Raw genomic sequence first — 20,759 nt, 5'->3', positions numbered from 1 at the left:
TTGCATTCATTTTTAACTATAGACATAGCCTTTTAAATTATATTAATCACTTTTAAATGAGCAGCACTTATTAATTTAAGAGCTGCTCATTTAAAAGTGTACTGCGTTACTTCTGGTGGAGATACGTAGTACCATCAGGCCAAATAACAGGTCAGATCAGTGGAAAGGTGACCCCGCTCATAGCAAGAATGTGTTTTTCAGTCATAACATCTCCATGGAGACAAGCAGACACTGTACTTACCCCAAGGAACGTCACACGTCGCAGATTTAAATTCAACATAAGTACATGAAAATACATTCTTAATAACAAAATACAGGCATCAAATGGTGGTTTCAAGTATGTCTGATTTATTTTCAAAAATTAGTGTCACCACAACACACGGTATAGATACAGTAACAAAACCTCTGACATCTTAAGTAGTGTTTAGTGTGCTTCTTCAAAGAGTTCTCGGACTTGTAAATGCGGGGGACGGGAAACCGCTCGGTCAAATAAGCTGTATTAAAGCCCTTATTAAATACAGAGCATGTTTGTATTTTGTAATGTAATTAAATATGAATCAGGCCATCCAGGTATTTGCACCGCCAACAACACATTTAAAAAGACTAATTGGTCACATTAAAGTTACAGTTAGAAAAGCTTAGTAAATACAGTATATAAAATGAAATGTCACACGTATGTACAGGAAACAGGCACGGACAATAAAACTGTTGACATTTAATATAAAAAATAATTTACATTACATAAGACAGACATGTTAATCCGACAACAAAACACATTCAACCAAAGGAAACATCACATACAGTATTTAAATAGAAAATATCAGGTAACTCTTTTGAATGCGCTGTGCAAAACTTCTCATGTATTCTATGCTGTTTTATGTACATTGTAAAGTGATGCCTAGAGCCTATTTTCTGCATCTGTTAAAAATCTCTGAGGAGTGCATACTTTCAAGACAAGTGCAAACAAATTCCTTTTTCATATTGTGCATTAAAATCTCATGAGTTTTTGGCGGTTCATAGTTTTTTTTTTAAGCAGCGACACTTAGTTGTAGTAAAAATATCTGATAGAAATTATTTAATAGGCTATTTGTGTAACTTTAAATCTAATATTTTACCCACAGTTTGAATGGCCAGTGATATTGCTTGGATATATTTACAGCATTTAGCAGGGTATTTGATAGTGCAGTCTCCTAAAAGGTCAGCTTATCTTTACTTTGTTCTTGTCTAAGGCCTGGAGGTAACATGCCAACCTACTCATATGATGCTGACCAATGGAGTAGTGACATTAGCAAGAAACAAGTCTGAAAATGTTATAGTGTAAGTGAACACTACCAGGCACTTTGTTCATTGTTGTCAGTGTGGTCCCAAAGAAGACAGACGTTAGAATGGTTAGAATATCTTCCTCACTTTAACCCGTCTCCCGTCTGGCAGTGTTATGGTTCCACTGTGTCTCACGCGTCTGAAATGCAGCTCTGGATCTTGTCCATCCACACTTGGGCACTGGGAGCGTCTGAGGCACAGAAGTTGTAGACTCTTTTGCAGGTTTTCAGCTAAAAGGAAAAAGATGTCAAAGATAATCAGTGTTATGTTTGTTGTGTTTGCCTTTGTCCACGCTAATGCTATTTATTAAAATGTTGTACATCTGTAATTTGGACAAAAAAAGATTAATAATTGCTGGATAAGTGTCTCAGATCTATTATTAACCCCATTATGTTCTACCATGTACTTACGTCAAAGAAAGCCTTTTCACTGATGTGTTTAGGAGCTCCAATCGTTGGTGCAGTGATCACAACTGACTCCACTTCAGCCAAGTCAATGTGACCTCTGCAGTTAGTGTCCTCCCCAGTGTCGTAGTATCTCAGCTGCAAAGACACACATGTTAATAAAAGAATACAAACAGCCTTATGTTGCAGCTGTGTTAACTTTTACTGACCTGGTGCTTGGTAATGTCCAACACAAACCAGCGAGGCTTCCAGCTTTTCAAAAGTGCTCCACGTTTGTACAGGATCCCCTCATAAGACCTATAAGACAAGAACAGATTAACAATTTTATATTTTAAGAAATGTGTGTACAATGTCATAATGTTACTGTATTATCATTGTTTACTCCTGGCTACAATAATGAAGCAGTCAGAAAATATTCAAGATTATTTGTTCTGTGTAATTGACGCTGTCTTGTACATAGTGTTCCTGTGAGGAATCGCCAGAAACACAGAGAAATGATGTAGCTGGAAATGCTATTGATTACTGTGATCATTTCATGTTGTAAGAGCATTATCCTGAAAATAACTGACAAGACTTAGGCGGAGTGAATTCTTCTTCTAGAAACTTTATCTTTATATCTGAGCCAGGAATTCCAAAATAATCTTACACATATTTGAAGAGTACAAGTATTTCTCAACAGCATGACACAAAGCATACCAAAACACTGAATCATCTTCCAAAACTGGACTGGTCTCTTGGCGACAGAAGAACTGAATCAAATGTGGACTTTTTATTGTAATGTATTCGTTCTGGGGATCTGTGCCCACCTGTTCTCTTCGCTCTTGGGGGTGAACTGGTTGTACAGGGTTGCAGCCCGTCTGTTGATTCCGTTGGCTGTGGAGGTGCTGCGGTCCTCACTCAGTCCGCTCTCTGGCAGGTGCAGCATAGAGCGCCGCTGAATGGCCTGGAGGCTCGACGTGGGAATGAGCCCTGAGATCGACACGGCCTGTTTAGAGAGCTGAAACACATGGAGGAAAATAATGTATATATGTATATATTTTTTTAATTTTCAAAGCATTCTAGGTGTTATGTATTTTGCTGCGTACATTTCCTTCTTGCTTGAGGTCTTCTTGAATGCTGAGTCTGACTTTATCCAGTGTAGTCTGCCACCTCTCAGAGTTTTGGTGAAGTTCTGACTCCAGTTTTTCAATATCCTAAAAAAAATAAATAAAAATTAAACCTAGAATAAAATACTCCCGAGGGCCACAGCCTACAAATAAACATGTTTTATTTGTTGTAAAATTGATAAATCAACATTTTTATAGCCTTTTAAAACAAGATGTCTTGCTTTTCTTTAACCAGTTTACAACATACAATAAAAGTTTTAAAATAAATAGCAGCACATATAAATAAAACATGGGGTAACCGCTTCAACCCCAACAGGTCCGTAAAACTGATACAAGATCTTATTTCCTTAGGATTAACCGCACAAACTGAATATCAACTATCACATAATCACTCATAATACAAATCAACATCTTACCAACAGTAGTTTGGTGATTGCGTCTGGCTGCGCTTGGCTCACGCTGCTATAACACGGCCAAACAATCCTCCTTTGGCTGTTTGAGAGCGAGTCCATTTCCTCTGAGCTCTCTGACCTCACTGCCATCGTCCTCCAGTCGTAACATGGACCAGTGGACAGGGTCTCATCTGTGAAGTAGTCCCACTTTTTCAAACTGGGGATGCCGATGGAAGGCTTCAGGATTATCTAAGGATTAGAAAATCAATACGTAATGATTTTAAAAATGTTTATCACCAGATACTGTGGCTAAAATAACAATATAGTAGTGTAGATTTAGACTTACATCACTCTCTGAAGGATTATAAAGGTAGTTGAAGAAGATTGGGCTCCTTTTGTGCATTCTGTTGATGCAATCCCAGATACAAATACCTCTGCGAGCCTGTTTGTCACCCTTGTCTTCAAACAACAAACCTGTAGGAAAGTTGAAAATGCAGTTTATTTATTTATTTCTTATGAGTGAAGTGATCAAAAGGAGTGTTTCCCATATGGATTAAGCCTAAAAGTTTGCATAGAATGTTCGGGGTTAGATGTTCACACACTTAACGTAGCTGTACAATTAAAATACTATCACAGGCATAGTCATAAATTATGTTTTCATTATATGCTGACACAAATGAAACTTCAGGACAATATGTATGCGTGAGGGACACTGACCATGTTCAAAACGTTCGTAATCTGAATCCAACAGGAAGTTCTTGAAGCGGTTTGAGATGTGATGATAAGCCAAGAACTTCAGATAATACTGATTAAACTCGAACTCCACAGGATGTTGTTCCAGAATCTGCCGACACAAAAAGTGGTTCACTATTATCACTAGATGTAATACACAGAGAACAGAAGGACTTAAATGACTTATTAAGTGGAGAAAAAGTGAGGCCCATTGTTCTTCTCCAGACTTCGTGTCAAAGTGAAAGAAGATCAAATGTTGGATGTTTGTGGCCACCTGGGTCCACTGGCAAAAACAACAGCTGTTTTTGGGATGAGACATTTGTATTTCTATTTTCAGCTCTTGCCCAAATCTTCCTTGCTGCTCCTTACTGGTCCCTAGAGCCCAAGACCCCAGCCAAAGGGAGACAGCTGCCAAGTCCACAATCTGATGATAACTGAGAAACTATGCGTTGATGTAAGTGTATAAGGGAGTGGGCCTGATGACCTGTGGGACCACGAAGAGACAATATAATCTAAATTTAGTTTAATAGGTCATCATTGTCTTTAACTCAGCTATTGAGGCTTCATTCTTAACATCCTCCCTACTGCCCCTCCTAAAGCATCCTTGTTCTCTATGAGACTGGAACTTGCCAACTCTGACTCTTTCCACATGCATCTTGAAACAAGCACTCAAATATGAAGGGATGCTGAAACACGCAAGTAGAAAGAAGTCAGCCCTGATCACTGAGTTTACAGACCATCTGGGGAGCAGTCTTTTCTATGGTGTAAGACCCCATGTTAACATTTTAGCAAGGAACGCAAAGTGCAAAGTCAAACCAAATGTACAGGTATACCTCATGACAGCTTTATTAATCTTTTTATAGGGGAGGTGATGTATATGAATAACTTTTATTGGAAAGGCTCTACAGAGGACATATAGAGACGGGAAAGTTAGATTTACCTGGTGCGCACAGTCCAGAAACTGGAGGAAGATAGGTGTGAAGCCACTCCCCTGGCTGCTGGGGTTAAGGTTGCTCCTTTGGCAGAACTTATGACCAAAAGACAGCCACTCTTTCTGCAGCAACACCTGAAAACCCTCCAGAGTGCGGTAAAACGGATCACTCAACAGCTGCACCAAGGACACCACCTGCAAAGATATGATGTGTACATTACAATGCATGCAAGTAATAACTGATTAGGTTTGAACAAAATTGCAATGACACACCAAAGACAGGCATCTGATCTGATCATCTGCTATCAATAATGTTTATATAACTTTGTGCGTGAAGATTTTTCAGCACTCTACCAAACACCATTTGAGCGCCACACATGCAATATGCTTGGCCTGCTTCCCTGCCCGTGTCTCCTCCAACACAACTAATGAGGCTTGACGCTTGAGGAATGAGCGGGAAACATAGTCCGTGGCTTCCCTTGGGCTTTACAGGAACATCCAGCTCAGAAACAACATCCCGGGACCCCCTAAGGCAGTTTGCAGTTAATTACAACAGGTAGGCAAGGTGGCATAGGGGTGGGAATCAAAAGGTCTCTAATGAAGAAGCAAAAAACTAAAATGCAATTTAGAGAAAACAAAGGCGGTGCCTTCCTGTCTGCTGGGTGTCTATGCTCCACACACAGGGGGGGTAAGCTAAAGCATATGGACCCCATTTGCCTGTGTGGGCCTGATCAGGACCTGGCGTGATGGAGCCAGTGGCCCGTGGAGAGACGCTCCGAGCCGAACACGTGCCTGGCATAAGGGATCCACAAATTATACTTTAAAACAGCAGCCTGGGGCATTCAAAACCCAGTAAACACATTCGAAGGACACGCTTGCGAGACAAACATGTGTTATTTAACAGGTCAACATGGAAAATATGAGCTCAGGGAGTAAATATGCAGAAAAATGCTGAGTGAAGCAACCAAATGGATAGTGATCAGGTTAGAAATATTTTAAACACACCCAAAAAGAAAGAATAATAAACTATCATTACAGAAAACAGTATTCAACAATGACCTAAGGCTTTACGCATTCCTGGTTTTCATTTCATTATTCATCAAAGCAGGGTCAACGATGACACGACTGAACAGTGGAGGAGCAGGTGTGGTAGTGCTGCTGAGCCTGTTTTATTACAAGGCTGGTACTAATGAACCCGCTCTACCAAATGCCATGCGTGTCTGTGCATAATCCTCAGAAATGCAACGGGAACATCTCCTTTCGGTGCATCCTCCCTTTCACCATGGTTACCACTAATTGGGGTAACTCCTATCCTGATTATTGCGGACATCAAAACAAATACTTCACTAAAGAATTTGTTGTAGTCCAAGTCTCCTATGTAAAATATACAATTTAATCCCACATAGGGCTGGATACTGTTAAAAGGTACCGCTACAGTGCCCAAAGTTACATATTTCTTCTGATAACAAGGTTGATGCCCACTGAGTCTCTGGGAAAGTACTACAGAAGTTTCAGCGCACACAAACGATACAAGTATTAACTGGATTTATGAAAATTGCACTTTTATAATGAATAATACAGCAATAAGTGCCAAAAAATATTGTTGAAACACATTTAAAAGTATCCAGCCCTTGACATACAGATCATGTTTTCAGTCTATGTGATTATAGACACAAAGATCAATGTCTTTCCACATATAATCAATGAATGCATTTCTTTTCTTACTTGAGTGGTGATGTCCCAGCCTTCCTCTAAACTCAGCAGAGCAGATGAGCCGCTGTCTAGATGCTCCACCAGAAACAGAGCCAGCTGGAGAATCTTGTGAAGCTGTGAAAGATTAGCACAAACAAATGGATTAATCATTAGTGTCTATTCAACACTGCATTTGGACTACTGGGAAATCGTTCACTAATTTAAATACTTTCCCACAAACTATTTTCCTAGCCTGTGTAGAATGGTCTATATAAAGAACTAAGGCTATGGGGGAATTCAGATAACCATTGTGATAGTGGCATTACCATCATTAAGAGAATATATCCCAAGGGTCGTACATTGGCATAAAATTAGGTGAAAACACTAAAAAAACAACAACTAGAAAATGTAAATATAAGATTGGTAAATGTAATCAGTGTTGAAGCTAAATGCATAATAATGAATTAAAAATGAGAACATTGGGAAGAAAGGGTGGGACTAATTAAGTTTAATTTGCAATGCCTCCTTTTTGAGCATTTATGTATTACTTAAATATATCATAAGTATTACGAATTAACAATATTGGTTATTTTTCCATAGGTGCCATATGTAAAATCATTGATGCTTATGTTTTATGCATGCTCAAAATAAATAAATGAACAATTGTTAGGCGTACCTGTAGGATCCACTCTGAATCCTCCAGCGCTTTGAAAAAGGAGTCCTGGGGGTCTGTGGACGTGGCACTGGGGGCACAGGCCCTGAGGAGCTTTTTGAAACTCCCTTTGACCTGTCGCGTGTCGGCAAAGTCCACTGGCACCAGCTCACAGTTCAGAGACGCGTCAACTCTCAAACCCTGTCAGGAATTACACTGTAACTATCACCATGGAGTACACAGAGGGATGTTATGTTGGTAATCCAGTGACATTATTAAATTAGTAAAAGAATTAGATAAACGATAACAATGGAGAAACACTTATTTTACTAAATGTCTTGAATAAAAAAATAGCAAGAAAGCCTGGATTCAATTAATAGTAATAAAAATACTAAATTCCATGTCATATCAAATGGATAAAATATCTAAAAAATGTAATCATCTTTGAAGTGTGAATACCTAATCCTCTCCCTCACCTTTAAATGGGATTTTTCTCCAAATATGTAGAGCGCAGCCTGATGTTTGAGGAGCTGAGCCTGGAGGCTGCTGCTGCCTGCAGGGGGTGCCAGATCTTTCCCTGCCAGCCTGGGCCCGACCTCAGCTCCAGTGTGGTGCTGGCTCAGCCTGGTGCTGCTGCGGAGACTGGCCCACATACCTGCAAATACAAAGATGCTTTAGAAAAGTCACATAAGTGTGATAGGTGCATGAGTGCTTGAACATGCCACAATTCATGCACTCTACAGGTGCGTAGAGGAAATCTTTTTTTACAGTCAAGCAACAACTATGTGAATAAATTGAAAAAAAACATCTAATGTGGAAGTTAATATTCTATCAACATTTACATGTTCAAAATGCTTTTCTCTGAAAACTGCATGCAATGTTTTCCTAACAGCATGAAACATTATGCACATGATTTTTCACTTCATTACTTTTGTTGTTTTTAGCTTTTTACTCAATTAAATCAGTAAAAGTACTAATGATAGCTTGCAATAATTACGCAGAGAATATTCAATTATCATTAATGGCTGCAAATTTAATGACACAGTTTCAAACAATAATTTCTGTTACACAACTACAGAAAAAATGAATACAAAAATCCAGATGTTTAAGGCTTTTTGCAGAATATCCATGAGGTTTGCTATGCTAGTCACGATAGGACAGGTCGAATGTGTGATTAATTTCTGGTGTGCCATGACAAACAGCCCTCTTTCCGCTGCAGACTCTGAGCTGAGCACACTTAGCGCTGGTGAGCCAATGCATTAACAATGATGGCCACATTACAACAGCCACATTGGTCTGTGAAAAACCACGGCTCCCAATGGAGCGCCCACACAGTCAGGAAAGATTAGTGCAATTCTATCAATGTTTGGAGAAGGTGGTTTGCAGCGCAGTGCAGACGAGCGCATGACCGGTTAGTGACCACTGGTGGGGGTTAGACAAAGGAAATGCAATGAAGCTCGACGTTAGAAAGAACTAGGGCGATGGAGTAGTTCACTGTACCTTGACTGTGGACCCGCTCTTTACTTGAATGTTTTTGGTGTGAGTGAGTGAAAAGCTTATCTCTGTATTCAAGGACTGGATGGTTTACATGAGGTTCAGAGACAGATGAGGGGGGCAGAGAGAGGGGTAGAACAAATTATCTCAAAATGATGTTGACAGCAAAACCAACCCAGATAACCTGTTCAGAGCAGATACATGGACATGCTTTGTGAAGGTTAAGTTAATGTATGGACATGGAAGGAAGAATGTATGTTTGATTACTACTTCAACTGCCACAAAACATGAAGAATGAGAGATGAAATTGGAAACTTGCAAATTACATTGACAGTTTCATATCAGAATAATAACTTTTCCACTACAAATGGACAATTGTTGTTGTTTTTGCGAGTTTCCTTCACTTGAGCAAAGGCCAGAATCCGAAGCCTTGAGATTAGAGCTTGGCTGCGTAACATGTAATCTGATGCAATATTTCAAACAGATTACACTACCAGAAACTTATATACAGAGACACTTTTTTAAAAGGGGAAAATGTTTTTTGAGGAACATGTGAGCATATCTGGCAGATATTTCAACTGTAAATGTAATGTAAAAAAATGATTCATATAGAAAAATGTGAATTTTGTGAAATTGTAATTTATTATATATATATATATATATATATATTTTTAGTATATCTGTGTTTTTCGAGTAAGAAAAAGTGCATGTAAATCTATTCTGAAAGATGATAATTGTAGGAAAAAGACAATACAGGGTAACTCTCTCACCTCCTCTTGTAAAGCTGTTTGTGAACGGAATATCCAAATGGACAGGGGTCATCTTTGGTAACCTGGACGTCCTCCTTTCAGTGGCTGTAAAAAACACAACCGTTCTATTCTACTGCTCAAAAAACAAGTAGGAAATTTTCTGATTTATGGGCAGGGCATTGACCCAAGGTTGTCCTGTATTTTTTACATAACCTTCTTATTGTACACAGTTCCTTCCAGATCTTAACAAACATAAAAAATTAGATTAGTGTCTGCAGAAAGTCTCGCATATTCAATAAGGGGCATATACGGTGATGTCTGTCATTGTCTGAAATCATTGCAATGCACAAAAATAACTGCAGTTGAGTTGGCAGTTTTTTCTCACTAAAACAAAAACTTTAAATGGCCTCCTGTCCCCTGCAAACAAACTTAATTGTGTTCCCACAGTACAGCAAAAGACTAGCTTATTATTAGGTCAAAGAGTTTTATGTAGCTGAGCAGATCCAGAGTGATCAGATACTATACCTGGAGAAAGTCCAACAAGTGAGCGGTTAGATAGCGTGTTATTGCCATTCATCTTGAAGTAGACTGGGATGGAGTCGAGGATTGCTTGGAGATACTTTTCTTGTTCTAGGCTACTGGATGACTCCGAGGATGAGTTTGGAGCTGCAGAACAGACACAAAAAATAGGTTTGATAAGTTTTTATACTCAGTGCAGTTAGAAGACACTTAAACAAATAATGATGTGAAAGTGCTCACTTGAAGAAGGGTTTTGTGATTTGAATAGTCCTACAACACTTTTGCCATGGAAGCCTCCTGATCGAAGGAGGACAGCTTTGGTGCGTGGGTGTTTCCAACACACCACTGGGAGACGATTGTGTCTGTAACAGCGTGCCACTTTGTGTAAACTGCTGTCCTGTACAGCCTGGGGAACCACCAACAACCCTGGGTAACTAAAACAAACAAATTCATGAATATGTGAGTTGCAAGAGTCACTGTTTTTTTGCAAACAGAAATTGCAATTTGAGTTGGCACAGTTATTAAATTGCAAAGGCTTTTATAATTTAGATGATACAATGCTTTCTGCAAAGAAAATATCCCTTTTAAAAGAAAAATCTTGTTCTACCAGGGCAACAATCTTGTTCTGAATAGCACGGGAGTGTTGTATTAGAATACGAGCTCATACTTCAGTCTTCTCTCAAATGTTAATGCGTCAAGCACTCTTTACAAGCAAAACAACTATGCGAATAAAGACAAAACGTCAGATGTGAAGTATGTTATTGACGTGTACATGTTCAAAATGCTTTTCTCTGGAAAGATAATGCAATCCTATCAGCCTATCAGCATGAATCATGATGCGCATGATTTTGGAGCTCCTGAACTCTGACCAGAGTCCTACTTTTTTAAAACATAAATGGCAAATCTAATTGCAGTTGCAATATACAAAATCTTTTTTTTTTCTAAAATCAAGCAGCCCATTAGCTTCAACAAACTATGATAGGAATAATACAAGAGTAATTGGATGAAAAGGTGAAAAAGGTGTACATTGTCATTCTTTTAATTCTTTTAATCTTGGAGCAACAGAGTACAATATTTCAAAAAGTGCTTCATAAAACTAATGCATTAAATCACCCTTATCTTTACGCCTCTTGACTGATTGCCACTGTAAGCCTCACCTTCGACATAAAGAGTAGAGTCTGTTTGCAGCTGTTATCCTGAACTGCTCTCCTGATTTGGAGCGGGACGAGCTGGCAGTGATGGTGCCTAACCCGAGTCGCTGGTAGTCACGGAAACAGGACTGCTCCACCAGCTGCTCCATCGTCGACTTTTCTGATGATCGCAAAGTGCTACTAGGAGGTGGTTCTCCATCGTCAGATACTGAAACATAACAAAAAGTTAAATACATGTGTGATATTTTAAAGGTTTATGTTTGTGTGAATATTTAATGTACTTGAAATGTCATCATCTTCATTCCAGGTCATTCTGCTACTTCGATCATTTTTCTTCAGAGTTGACTGGCTGCCTCGGCCCATAGTAATCTTCCCAGCTCTTTTGGCACCTTTAACAATAGTCTTGGATAGCGTTCTGTAAAAATAAAATTAAGAAAACATGTAAATTATTCTGTGCTAGAATGTGCCTTTTTTTTAACTTAATAATTGCTGAAGTCCATACCGAAAGCCAGTGTTCCTCTCTTTTTGTTTGGGAAGGATTATCTGTGGCACTGTCTGTCCAGCAGCAAAAGCAAATGAGGTAAAAATGGACTGAGGGTATCGGATCCTCTGAAGGTGCTTCCTGAAGAGCTCCACCATCTCCGAGGTCACCTCTTCATCAAACGCAACTTTTATCAACTGCAAAAAAATTAGTAAAAGATTAAATATTATAAAAAATATTGCAAGAGGTAATAACATAAGGAAGTCTGCCAACTTGTCATATGGTACCCAAATACCCAAACAATAATGCAACACAAAAATAAAATGACAATTCAACCTTGGAACATTGAAAATAAATTACAAATACAGGAATGTTTTTAGATAATATAGGTGCAGTTGAACAATATTGATGCAATTACATTAAAAATACAATTCAGTATAATCTTCCTCTAATGCCAAATCGTTAGAGGAAGCTTTCTTAAAGTGATGAAATAGTAGAAACAGACATGGGAAATAACATGTGATAAAGGCCACAGTACAGCCTCAGAGCCAGGTTGTTTTGGGTCAGTGCAGGTCTAGTCTGACAGACAAGGAAGCAAAGTGTATTTCTGACAAACATCACTCTCTGTTGATGTTAAAGTGGCACTTTACCTGGAAGGATGCAGAGCGGAGCTGTAGACCCTCTTGCATATTTTGTTGCAGTTGATTTTGAATGCTTATCTTCTTTTCTTTGGTCATTGTGGACACTGGGAAAGCTCTGATCACTGCCTGCTCTCCAACTAGAAACAGTTTGAATGACACACTCTTTTAGAAATTAAAAGTGAAATAGTGTCACACTTTGAGGAAAAGTAACAGAAACTACCATCTTTATAATAAAAATAAACAAAAAAAATGTAATGAGCCTCGATGTTTTCACAGAATAAGGATCCTCTTAAAAAAAACAAACTAATGAATTCTTAAAAACATATCTGTGCATCTAAACCTATTAAAGACCAGTACAAAAACAAAAGTTGGTTAATTAATTTGCTACTTGCCAAGTGGGTCATGAGGAATGCCTTTGAAGATGATGCGATACGTGGTGAGGAAGAGAGCACCCTCTGCTGGCAGAATGTGAGGACCCCCCAGCAGGCCTCCCGTGGCCTCCTCCCTACCGTCTGGATCCAGGAGCACCCGCAGCCCCTCGGACACCATCTCCTCCCCAGGAAGCAAAGCAGGACGCAGAATCTTAGGCTGACGGGAAGGAACAGAGATAATGGCTCATACAGGAGGACAGCTGCATATGGACAAACTGTACCTTAAACTGAAGTCACTGATTCTAGGAAAGCATGAAGACTTTATACGTGAGAAAGCAGTCATAGTGTTAAAAAAGCATATTACATGCTTAAACCAAAACGTGTTAGCATTTTGAACTGGAAAGAAGAGCTAAAGGTTATAGTTAAAGTTTATTTTTAAAGCACTTTAAAAAACAACCACTGCTGTCCAACCAATAAAAACTAGGTTGAAAAAAATACTCTTAAAAAGAAACGAAAAAACAACTGCATTTCCATGAAATCACAATTTCCCAAACATTTAAAGTTTCCATCATTAACAGGTCGTTAGTCATTACATTGTATTGTATTGGCTTTTGGGCCTGAGGACCATGGTACAATGATGGCAGAGATAACGTTTTTTCAAGATACAAATATCAGGTGCAAAATCTACTGTGCATTGCTAATAAAAGGTCAGTAAGGTGATGAGAAAAGCTGCAATACTTTGTGTTCAGTTTTACAATTGAAAAAAAAAAAAAAAGGATTACTGACAGCATTGATAAAATCAAAGCAAGCTGAGGACATCTCCTTAACCTCGTTTAACCATGCTACTTCCATAACGTAGAACCTGCTACAGTTATTTCAACCACATATAGTGGCATTCACAGACTTTTAGTATTTGGCATGCTATTTGCAGTGAGCAGTCCAGGTAAAGTGCTGTCCAACACATTAATATGAGACATTAGCAACAAAATGAACCAGACATCAGCCCAGACTGCTCACCGAGCCCTCCAAGTCGCTCCCATGACAATGCTGGCATGTTGTTTGCCTGTATGCATGAGTGTGCGCGAAGGGAACGACCTAAAACTGGCAGAAAAGTAACATGGTATTCCAAAAGCCAACTGGCAAAATACAAGTGCAATAATGATGGAAAGTCCTGCAAGAACTCAAGGAGACAAATGTCAGTAGCCAATCATTCATACATGAAAAATGTTTGACGTAACAGGATCAGTTTATAAGGAGAGGGGGGTGTACAAAATGTTACCAAGTGCCCTATATCAAATATGATTTACTCTTGACAGCACTCATAGAAATTACAGCTATTTTGACAGACTACATCAAATATGCCAGATTTGTATAAATCTCACTTGTTTATTTTCTTGCAAATGCTTACATTTGCACTTTTTCCGGCAAATATCTAAGTTCATATAGGGTGTAAAGAACACTTACCTTCTGTATGGGGGGTAGTCTTCTGCTCTCTCTATGAACTGCTTCGAGAGCCTCCATCTGCATAGCTACAATGCCTATGGGTCAGAAGTAGAGGTCAATTACCACATGTACGCACAGTCCAAGTACAACAGTGTTCATCGGCTCTCCGTTTGAAGACAGTGTATATATCACGGCACTAGTAATATATATTAGTATTACTGTTCACTGTACTTTGCTGATTTTGTGTAAACAAATTCTACAGTCAGGCTCATGGTTTTACCTGGGATCATACTGTGCAAGCTCTTTATGTGGTCTTGCGTCACCCCACTCTCAGTGCACACCTTATCGATGAAACGAGCGATGAACCTGACCACAGAGTTAGCCACGTCGCTGTTCTCAGAGTCTTCAAAACCACTTTCAGTGTCAAAACTCTCTGCCACGCTGCCAGCGATGCTGTAAATAGAGGCATAAATGAAGAATGACAAATATGAAAAGGCTGAACCAGAGTTAAGAGAAGACAGATCAGCGCTTTGGGAATTGTGTGTTGACTTTAAAGAACTTTAGGAGGGTCTGAGAGTAAAGAGCAGTAAAACGCAGTGATTTGCAGCCCAATAGACAAAGGCACCAAGAGCTGTATCAATCACTGAGTTAGTTAGCCAATAATAATGTTTTATATAAGGCAGTGATAGTGATGCAAGGCTCCTGCTGGATTCCACAAATAGAAAGTGATGCGATCCAAATGTGTTTTTAGACAAACAAGTCCGAGGCAAAAATAGAACAAAAAAGAACATGCATTTGGCCACAACATTTCTGATGTTTCTCAATTGCATTCTCTCAGAATCTGTGATATTTCAAAGATCTGAATGCAACGCAAAGCATTTTTCTGACATAATCCAGAGCATCCTTTCTTTCAACAGTTTGGTTAAGGACACATGCTGTCTTCTTGAACACCCTTCTCTTTTATGGCTGGTTTTAAGCACACCACATGGACTTTTACTGGGCAGGGAGAATATTTCATTTGGCTGAGAAGAAAAGATCATGCACACAGCTTGCTTCATGTCCTCCCACATAACTTATCACCTAATTTTTTTAGAGGAATAAATTATCCCAAATGATAAAACTTTAGCACAAGGCTTTAACCAGGTGAGACAATTGATCTATCTTAACTTTATTTTTCACTACATATTTCCATCCATGTGTGCCAATAGTAAACTGCTAGCTATGGTACATAAAACTATAACCTTATTAAATCTGGTACCAGTGCTGTTTTTCTGTTCTGTATGGCATGTTTTAAGTTAACTTTTTATGTAATTTTTGCGATGGGTTTTACATACTTTTTGCTTATTCTAATACTTTTTTGTCTTTAAATCTGTACAACACTGAGCTGCTTGAGTTATAAATGATCCAAGAACATTGCAAGTTTTTAAATTTTGTTCACCGACAACGGCAATAGAGTTGAAACTAATCATTATTTTAGCAGTTGTCAAACAATTATGTTTATAGTGAATTGAGATTATTTGTATTGCAGATAATGGCACATTGTCTTCTCTGATGGGAATATTCAATATTTTGTCCACAGGAACCTGTTTGTGACGATGCTGTTGCTCCCACTCTCCCAGTCTGCTGCTGGGGGGTTGCGCAGTAGTTTGTTCTTGCTGGTGTCCAGAGGGACCAGCAGGTAGACCATGAGGCTGGCGTAGTGGATGGCCTGGCTGAACACAGTGCTCTCTTCATTTTTCACCAGTTCATGCTGCTTCTCTTTACTCAGGTTGGGCCAACACCTGAGCTGCTCCGCTGCCAAATCCATGGCAGTCTGATCCTCTTCGTCTTTTACCACAGTAGAAGTAGGTACAGCCTCCTGCAGAGACAGGTGAGCCAAGAGACGGTGAATGGAAATATCTGCAAATGCACTCAGTAAGATTATGATGATTATATTGTTTATTTCCTTCTTACCTTAAGCTTTGCAATGACGCTACCCTTCTCCAATGTATTTAGATACAAAGCTCGGATTTGGCTCTGAACTTCACTGTAAAAAGTGGCTTCCCAGAACTGCTGGTTAGTCCAAATAGGATGGTCTTGTATGCAAGTGTAGGCAAACTGGTTCACCCCAGGGGCCAGTTTCTGCAAAACACAAGACACAGCATTCACCATTATGTAACACACCAATATCTGTCATACTTTTCAAATAGACCACCCAAATGATAATAGCACATTAAAGGGTATTATTTATTATTTTTTAGATGATTCCGGGGTTAAGCCACATGATTTGTGAGTTGAAACAAAATGGCCTAAATACCAGAAAAGGAAACAAAAACAAGTGGGATGTGTAACTTCCAGAGGTATTCATCATTCTCTCTTTGTGTATTCACTTAATGGGGTGACAGACCACCCCTCGTCTTATAAAGCAGAGGCCGTTGTTTTGATTTCTTTGTGTTAAAGAGTTAAGCACCTGCTGCCTGAAAAAAAAAAAAAACTCCTAAAGGGAACACGCAGTTCTCTAAGCCAAAAGCATTAATGTTAATCCATACTGTATACACAAAATCACACAGAGCTATGCATGGAAAATTACGCCATCGTTCTTTAAGTGTAAGAAGTCGAGTGTAGCAATAAATGACTGGAACAAACAGAAGTCCGCCCCTCAGCTAAGTCCAGAAGCCACGAGTAAAATGTGGAAGTAGTTTCAATTTAATTTAATGTTTACTTTATAGTCTGTCTTACACCGGATACCAAAGTTTGTCACTTTTACTTGGTGATTGATGTTGACTGAAGAAAATTGAATATCAAGCCTGTTATAAAAACTGTTCATTAATATATTACTTTATTTGATAGTGATTATCATGTGACCAAACCTTCATGTCAAAGCCTGATCATATCTCAGAAGTTAAGCAGGGCTGGGCTTGGTCAGTACAGGTGTTAGTAAAGGAGACCACTGGGAATACCAGAGGTCACAAAGGGGCACCACTGGCAAAAACTGTTCTAGTGTCCTTAGGCAAGACACTTCACCAACACTGCCTGGTATGAATGTGGTTTGTTCATATTGGTGGTGGTCAGAGGGGTCGATGACACAGCTGTCTCACTTCAGTCAGTCTATCCCAGGGCAGCTGTGGCTACAGTATTACCTTACCACCACTGAGTATGGAGTGAATGAATAATGGACAAAACTGTAAAGTGACTTTGAAAAGTGCTACATAAGATGCTGCATAAGACTAATGTATTATTATTATCAAATATGTCACACTACACCATGTATGTCTGAGGCTAACTTGCATAATAACGTGATATTTTATATTAAAAAGGCTGCAAAAACAGAAGATCAAAAATAAAATTGTCATTTGCATTTATAATGGTGAATACCTGGCTGAAAAATGTCTTCTTAATAATTTTATCTTGTATTATCTTTAGTCATAAATACCACAAAAATGACTCCACAGCAACTAATGCAAAGCTGTGCAGCCAAATTGGAGGAGCTTCTTAGAAAAACCATAAAACAAATTTCTTATCAGCTATTCTTATTGAGATTACTTCCTTATTTTCAAATCAGGGCTTTATGAATAAACTTTGATTTGATTTTGACATGTTTGTATATGCTTTTAAATGGTAAAAGCATACACAAACAAGTACCGGTATGCATGTATGTATTTACATATCATAGGATGTAACTCAAAATGTAATTAAAATCATTCCTTCACATCCACCCACAGCCAAATGTGTGCCATGAATAACTATAGAAGAAATAAAAGTCTAAAAGTCTATGCTAAATTAATGCAGATCAGTGGATTAGGCCTGGGCCATATGAGGGAAAAAAATATATTTATTTTCTCCCATATTGATCAATCGCAATTTTAGATTTGATCATCTTCTTATTAAAAGCAAAAACTAATGAAAATATACAGGTGGACTTCAGGTATAGAGAGCAGGGTGTTAGAAACACTACAGTTTTATTTCTTGTTGATAGGACCAAAAATTACAGAGAAATCCACATTTGAAATTTGTACTATATATTAAGTACAAAAGCATGCACGCATTACCACTAGCAGTAACACATGCAATGTCTGTGCATTCTTCAAGTGAAAGAGAGAAGAGAAGGTGAGGAACAATTGCTGGATCAGAGAGGGGGAGCAGGGGCAGACGTCACACAGAAACAGAGGGAAGGAGACACTGGATTTTTAGTCAAACTGTGCAGATTTAAGTCAAAATTTGTGAATTACAAGGAGACACAAGGACACATAAAGAAACGTGCTGTGACTCGGAGCTTTCACCAAAAAAGAGAGTGATTCCTCCTCAGTCCCATGCGCTCTTACTGCCACACGACTGGCTGTACACCAGTCGATTAAAATACGCTTGCCTTATCAACGAGATCAACCAAAGTTTAGGTTGCAATGTATTGATCTTTTCAGTTTTTGGCAAAGCCCTACAGTGGATAGTTTGGTATAGTATAGGATGGGGCCAACTCTAGCGACCCAGAGAAGTAAACTCAAAGACAAGAGGTAGGAACTGCAATATTTTAAGTACTATACTTTCCTCCTCAAACAATAAAATATCCTGCATTATTCTACATTAAAAAATCTGCTAACCCTGTAGTTCAGATCTGCAACACCCAGCACGAGTCCTGTATTAGTTTGTGATTTAATTTTTCAGTCTTTTTGGACACGTTTAAACTGTAAACTTGGAACAGAATCCTATTATTAAAACATAAATTGCAAATCTAAACACAATTGCAACGGTTGTCAGAAAAAAGTCCAAAATTGTACAGCCCAAATAAGAAGGTCTATCCTTTGCATCATTCAGTGAAGGCAAAAATTAAATTAATCAATTTCCCAATAAATAAAATTAATCCATTCTGACAGGGAGAGGTGAGCTAACTTTCCATCACGTGACTGGGTTGCATGTTTTGATGCAGATGTTGCGCGTGTGTAGGAGCAGAGGCTATCCATCTCCTGTCTATACTCCGTCTGGATGTTTTTGTTGACACTTCAGATATGTGCAGGTCACACTGACCCAGGTCATCTCTTCCTTATATGTGTGATAATTCGGAGAGCAGACAAAAATGTGTTCAGATGTACAGATGGAGAGGAGAGGAGGAGACAGCAGGGGAACAAAACTATTGCTGGAATGTAATGGTGTAAAATATACTAACATTTTAAACAGTATATTTGATCAGTTAGAAGTGGGAGGGTACATTATAAGACTAGATCGGTTAAAAATATTGCTGTAAATTAAATCTCAGGGAAGAAAGGGACAAAATATTTAAAAAAAAAAATCTAAAAGTGCCAGAAAATATTATGGATTGGTCTGGAAACTTATTTTAAATATAGTTTTGAACTTTTGGATTGTGTTCTTAAGTTACAGTTAAGTATCTTTGCATTTCAAAGACATCTCACTCTATCCGTCAAAGCTGTAAGACGGATAAAGTCACCACCAAATACTCCAATCTCATTTAGTTACTCTTCAATCAGCCAGTGCACAGACTAATGCTTGATATGTCACAAGCCTGGAGGCAGCAACATTATTTACAATTGTTTAGAAGCATTCATAGCATTCCTAAGTTGTGGATACCAAAACAGTCATTATTTTTGCTCCTCTGTGGGAATGCAAGCCTGACCTGTATGTAATCTATCTCATCACTTTCGTCAGTGAGCCAGCGTAATGTGTGGAAAAGTACCAGCGCTTTGAAACCTGAAAACCCTTTAATTCAACCATTTTATTTACCTTTTAAGTCAAGCAAAACAAAGTATAGGGAAAATGTTAGCTAGATCCAATAAACATACTCCCTCACACGATCCATAGGCAATCACTACAGAGAAAAACACAATGTGCAAGAAACATAAATGTTCCGAAATTGAGTAAACATGGCTAGATACAAGTCAAGAGCTGGACATCTCTATGGGTCATCCAATACGTCATATCCGCAATAAAGCATGCCAATTTGACAGGGCTAACCCCCAAGTCCAAACCAAAATATAAACTCTGGCTCAAAGAATGCAAACAACTGAGTTTTGTGTTGTGTAAGTCTGTCTCAATTATGTTTGGGTTACTACAGAGACACTTAACCTGGGGGACACATTAAAATGAAAACGAAATATCATGCAAGATTGCACAGGGCAGAACAACAATGACCCAGACGTCAGCAACACCTGTTAATCTCCTGATACAGTCATTCCTTTTAGATAAAATAGCAGAGCCACTGTCCAGACTAGACAGTGCACATCACAGGGCCACTGTACAGGGGGTAATTGAGCTTTGGAAAATGTTTTACAATCCCAATCAGTTCCAGTTTCTATCAATTTAAATGTTGGACTCACACTATATTTTCATGTTTTAAAGCCATAGAGAGGAGAGAGCAATGACTTCATATATACTAGCCTGTACTTGGGGTCATAGCCGTTAAGATTCCTCTCATGACAAGTTATAAAACTAATGGTGTCACTTCAAAAGATGGGGAATTGGGATGGGAGCAGACAAATGCAGTGCACAGACGTTCCCATGTTCTCTGACCCATATGGGATCAAGTACTTTTGGTTGCTATGAAAACAGTATTAAATGTCCACAGAGTCCAATCCTGAATAACCCATTCAACAGTTGTTGAGACTGACCGATTCAAAAATAAATAAATAAATATACATACACTGCTCACAACGTCCTATTATTCTTAGAAGAATCACTATTAACATTAAAGGGGCA

General features: G+C 38.7%; 1 protein-coding gene across 2 annotated transcripts in view; it reads right to left on the bottom strand.

Annotated features, from left to right (window-relative positions):
• Positions 1-328: 328 nt before the first annotated feature.
• sbf2 (SET binding factor 2) overlaps positions 329-20,759 on the bottom strand; it is a 58,037-nt gene continuing 37,606 nt past the window's right edge. Inside the window, exons 18-42 of one of the 2 annotated variants that reach the window (XM_033989926.2) lie at positions 16,032-16,199; positions 15,662-15,936; positions 14,359-14,531; positions 14,100-14,173; positions 12,657-12,852; positions 12,274-12,401; positions 11,645-11,820; positions 11,424-11,557; positions 11,149-11,350; positions 10,232-10,425; positions 9,998-10,138; positions 9,494-9,577; positions 8,730-8,804; positions 7,706-7,884; positions 7,254-7,430; positions 6,611-6,712; positions 4,895-5,080; positions 3,940-4,066; positions 3,569-3,696; positions 3,247-3,471; positions 2,810-2,917; positions 2,531-2,721; positions 1,934-2,021; positions 1,731-1,862; positions 329-1,550 (exon numbers count right to left, since the gene is read on the bottom strand). In XM_033989926.2, the coding sequence (XP_033845817.1) occupies positions 1,452-1,550; positions 1,731-1,862; positions 1,934-2,021; positions 2,531-2,721; positions 2,810-2,917; positions 3,247-3,471; positions 3,569-3,696; positions 3,940-4,066; positions 4,895-5,080; positions 6,611-6,712; positions 7,254-7,430; positions 7,706-7,884; positions 8,730-8,804; positions 9,494-9,577; positions 9,998-10,138; positions 10,232-10,425; positions 11,149-11,350; positions 11,424-11,557; positions 11,645-11,820; positions 12,274-12,401; positions 12,657-12,852; positions 14,100-14,173; positions 14,359-14,531; positions 15,662-15,936; positions 16,032-16,199 (3,762 nt within the window). In that variant the 3' untranslated portion in view covers positions 329-1,451. The remainder of the gene's footprint in view (positions 1,551-1,730; positions 1,863-1,933; positions 2,022-2,530; positions 2,722-2,809; positions 2,918-3,246; positions 3,472-3,568; positions 3,697-3,939; positions 4,067-4,894; positions 5,081-6,610; positions 6,713-7,253; positions 7,431-7,705; positions 7,885-8,729; positions 8,805-9,493; positions 9,578-9,997; positions 10,139-10,231; positions 10,426-11,148; positions 11,351-11,423; positions 11,558-11,644; positions 11,821-12,273; positions 12,402-12,656; positions 12,853-14,099; positions 14,174-14,358; positions 14,532-15,661; positions 15,937-16,031; positions 16,200-20,759) is intronic. The other variant, XM_033989933.2, reaches the window with a different exon arrangement.

This window comes from Periophthalmus magnuspinnatus, chromosome 3 (assembly GCF_009829125.3).
Source record: "Periophthalmus magnuspinnatus isolate fPerMag1 chromosome 3, fPerMag1.2.pri, whole genome shotgun sequence".
Taxonomy (NCBI): domain Eukaryota; kingdom Metazoa; phylum Chordata; class Actinopteri; order Gobiiformes; family Gobiidae; genus Periophthalmus; species Periophthalmus magnuspinnatus.
The sequence above is the reverse complement of the archived record's forward strand: the minus strand, read 5'-3'. Positions and strand labels throughout refer to the sequence as shown.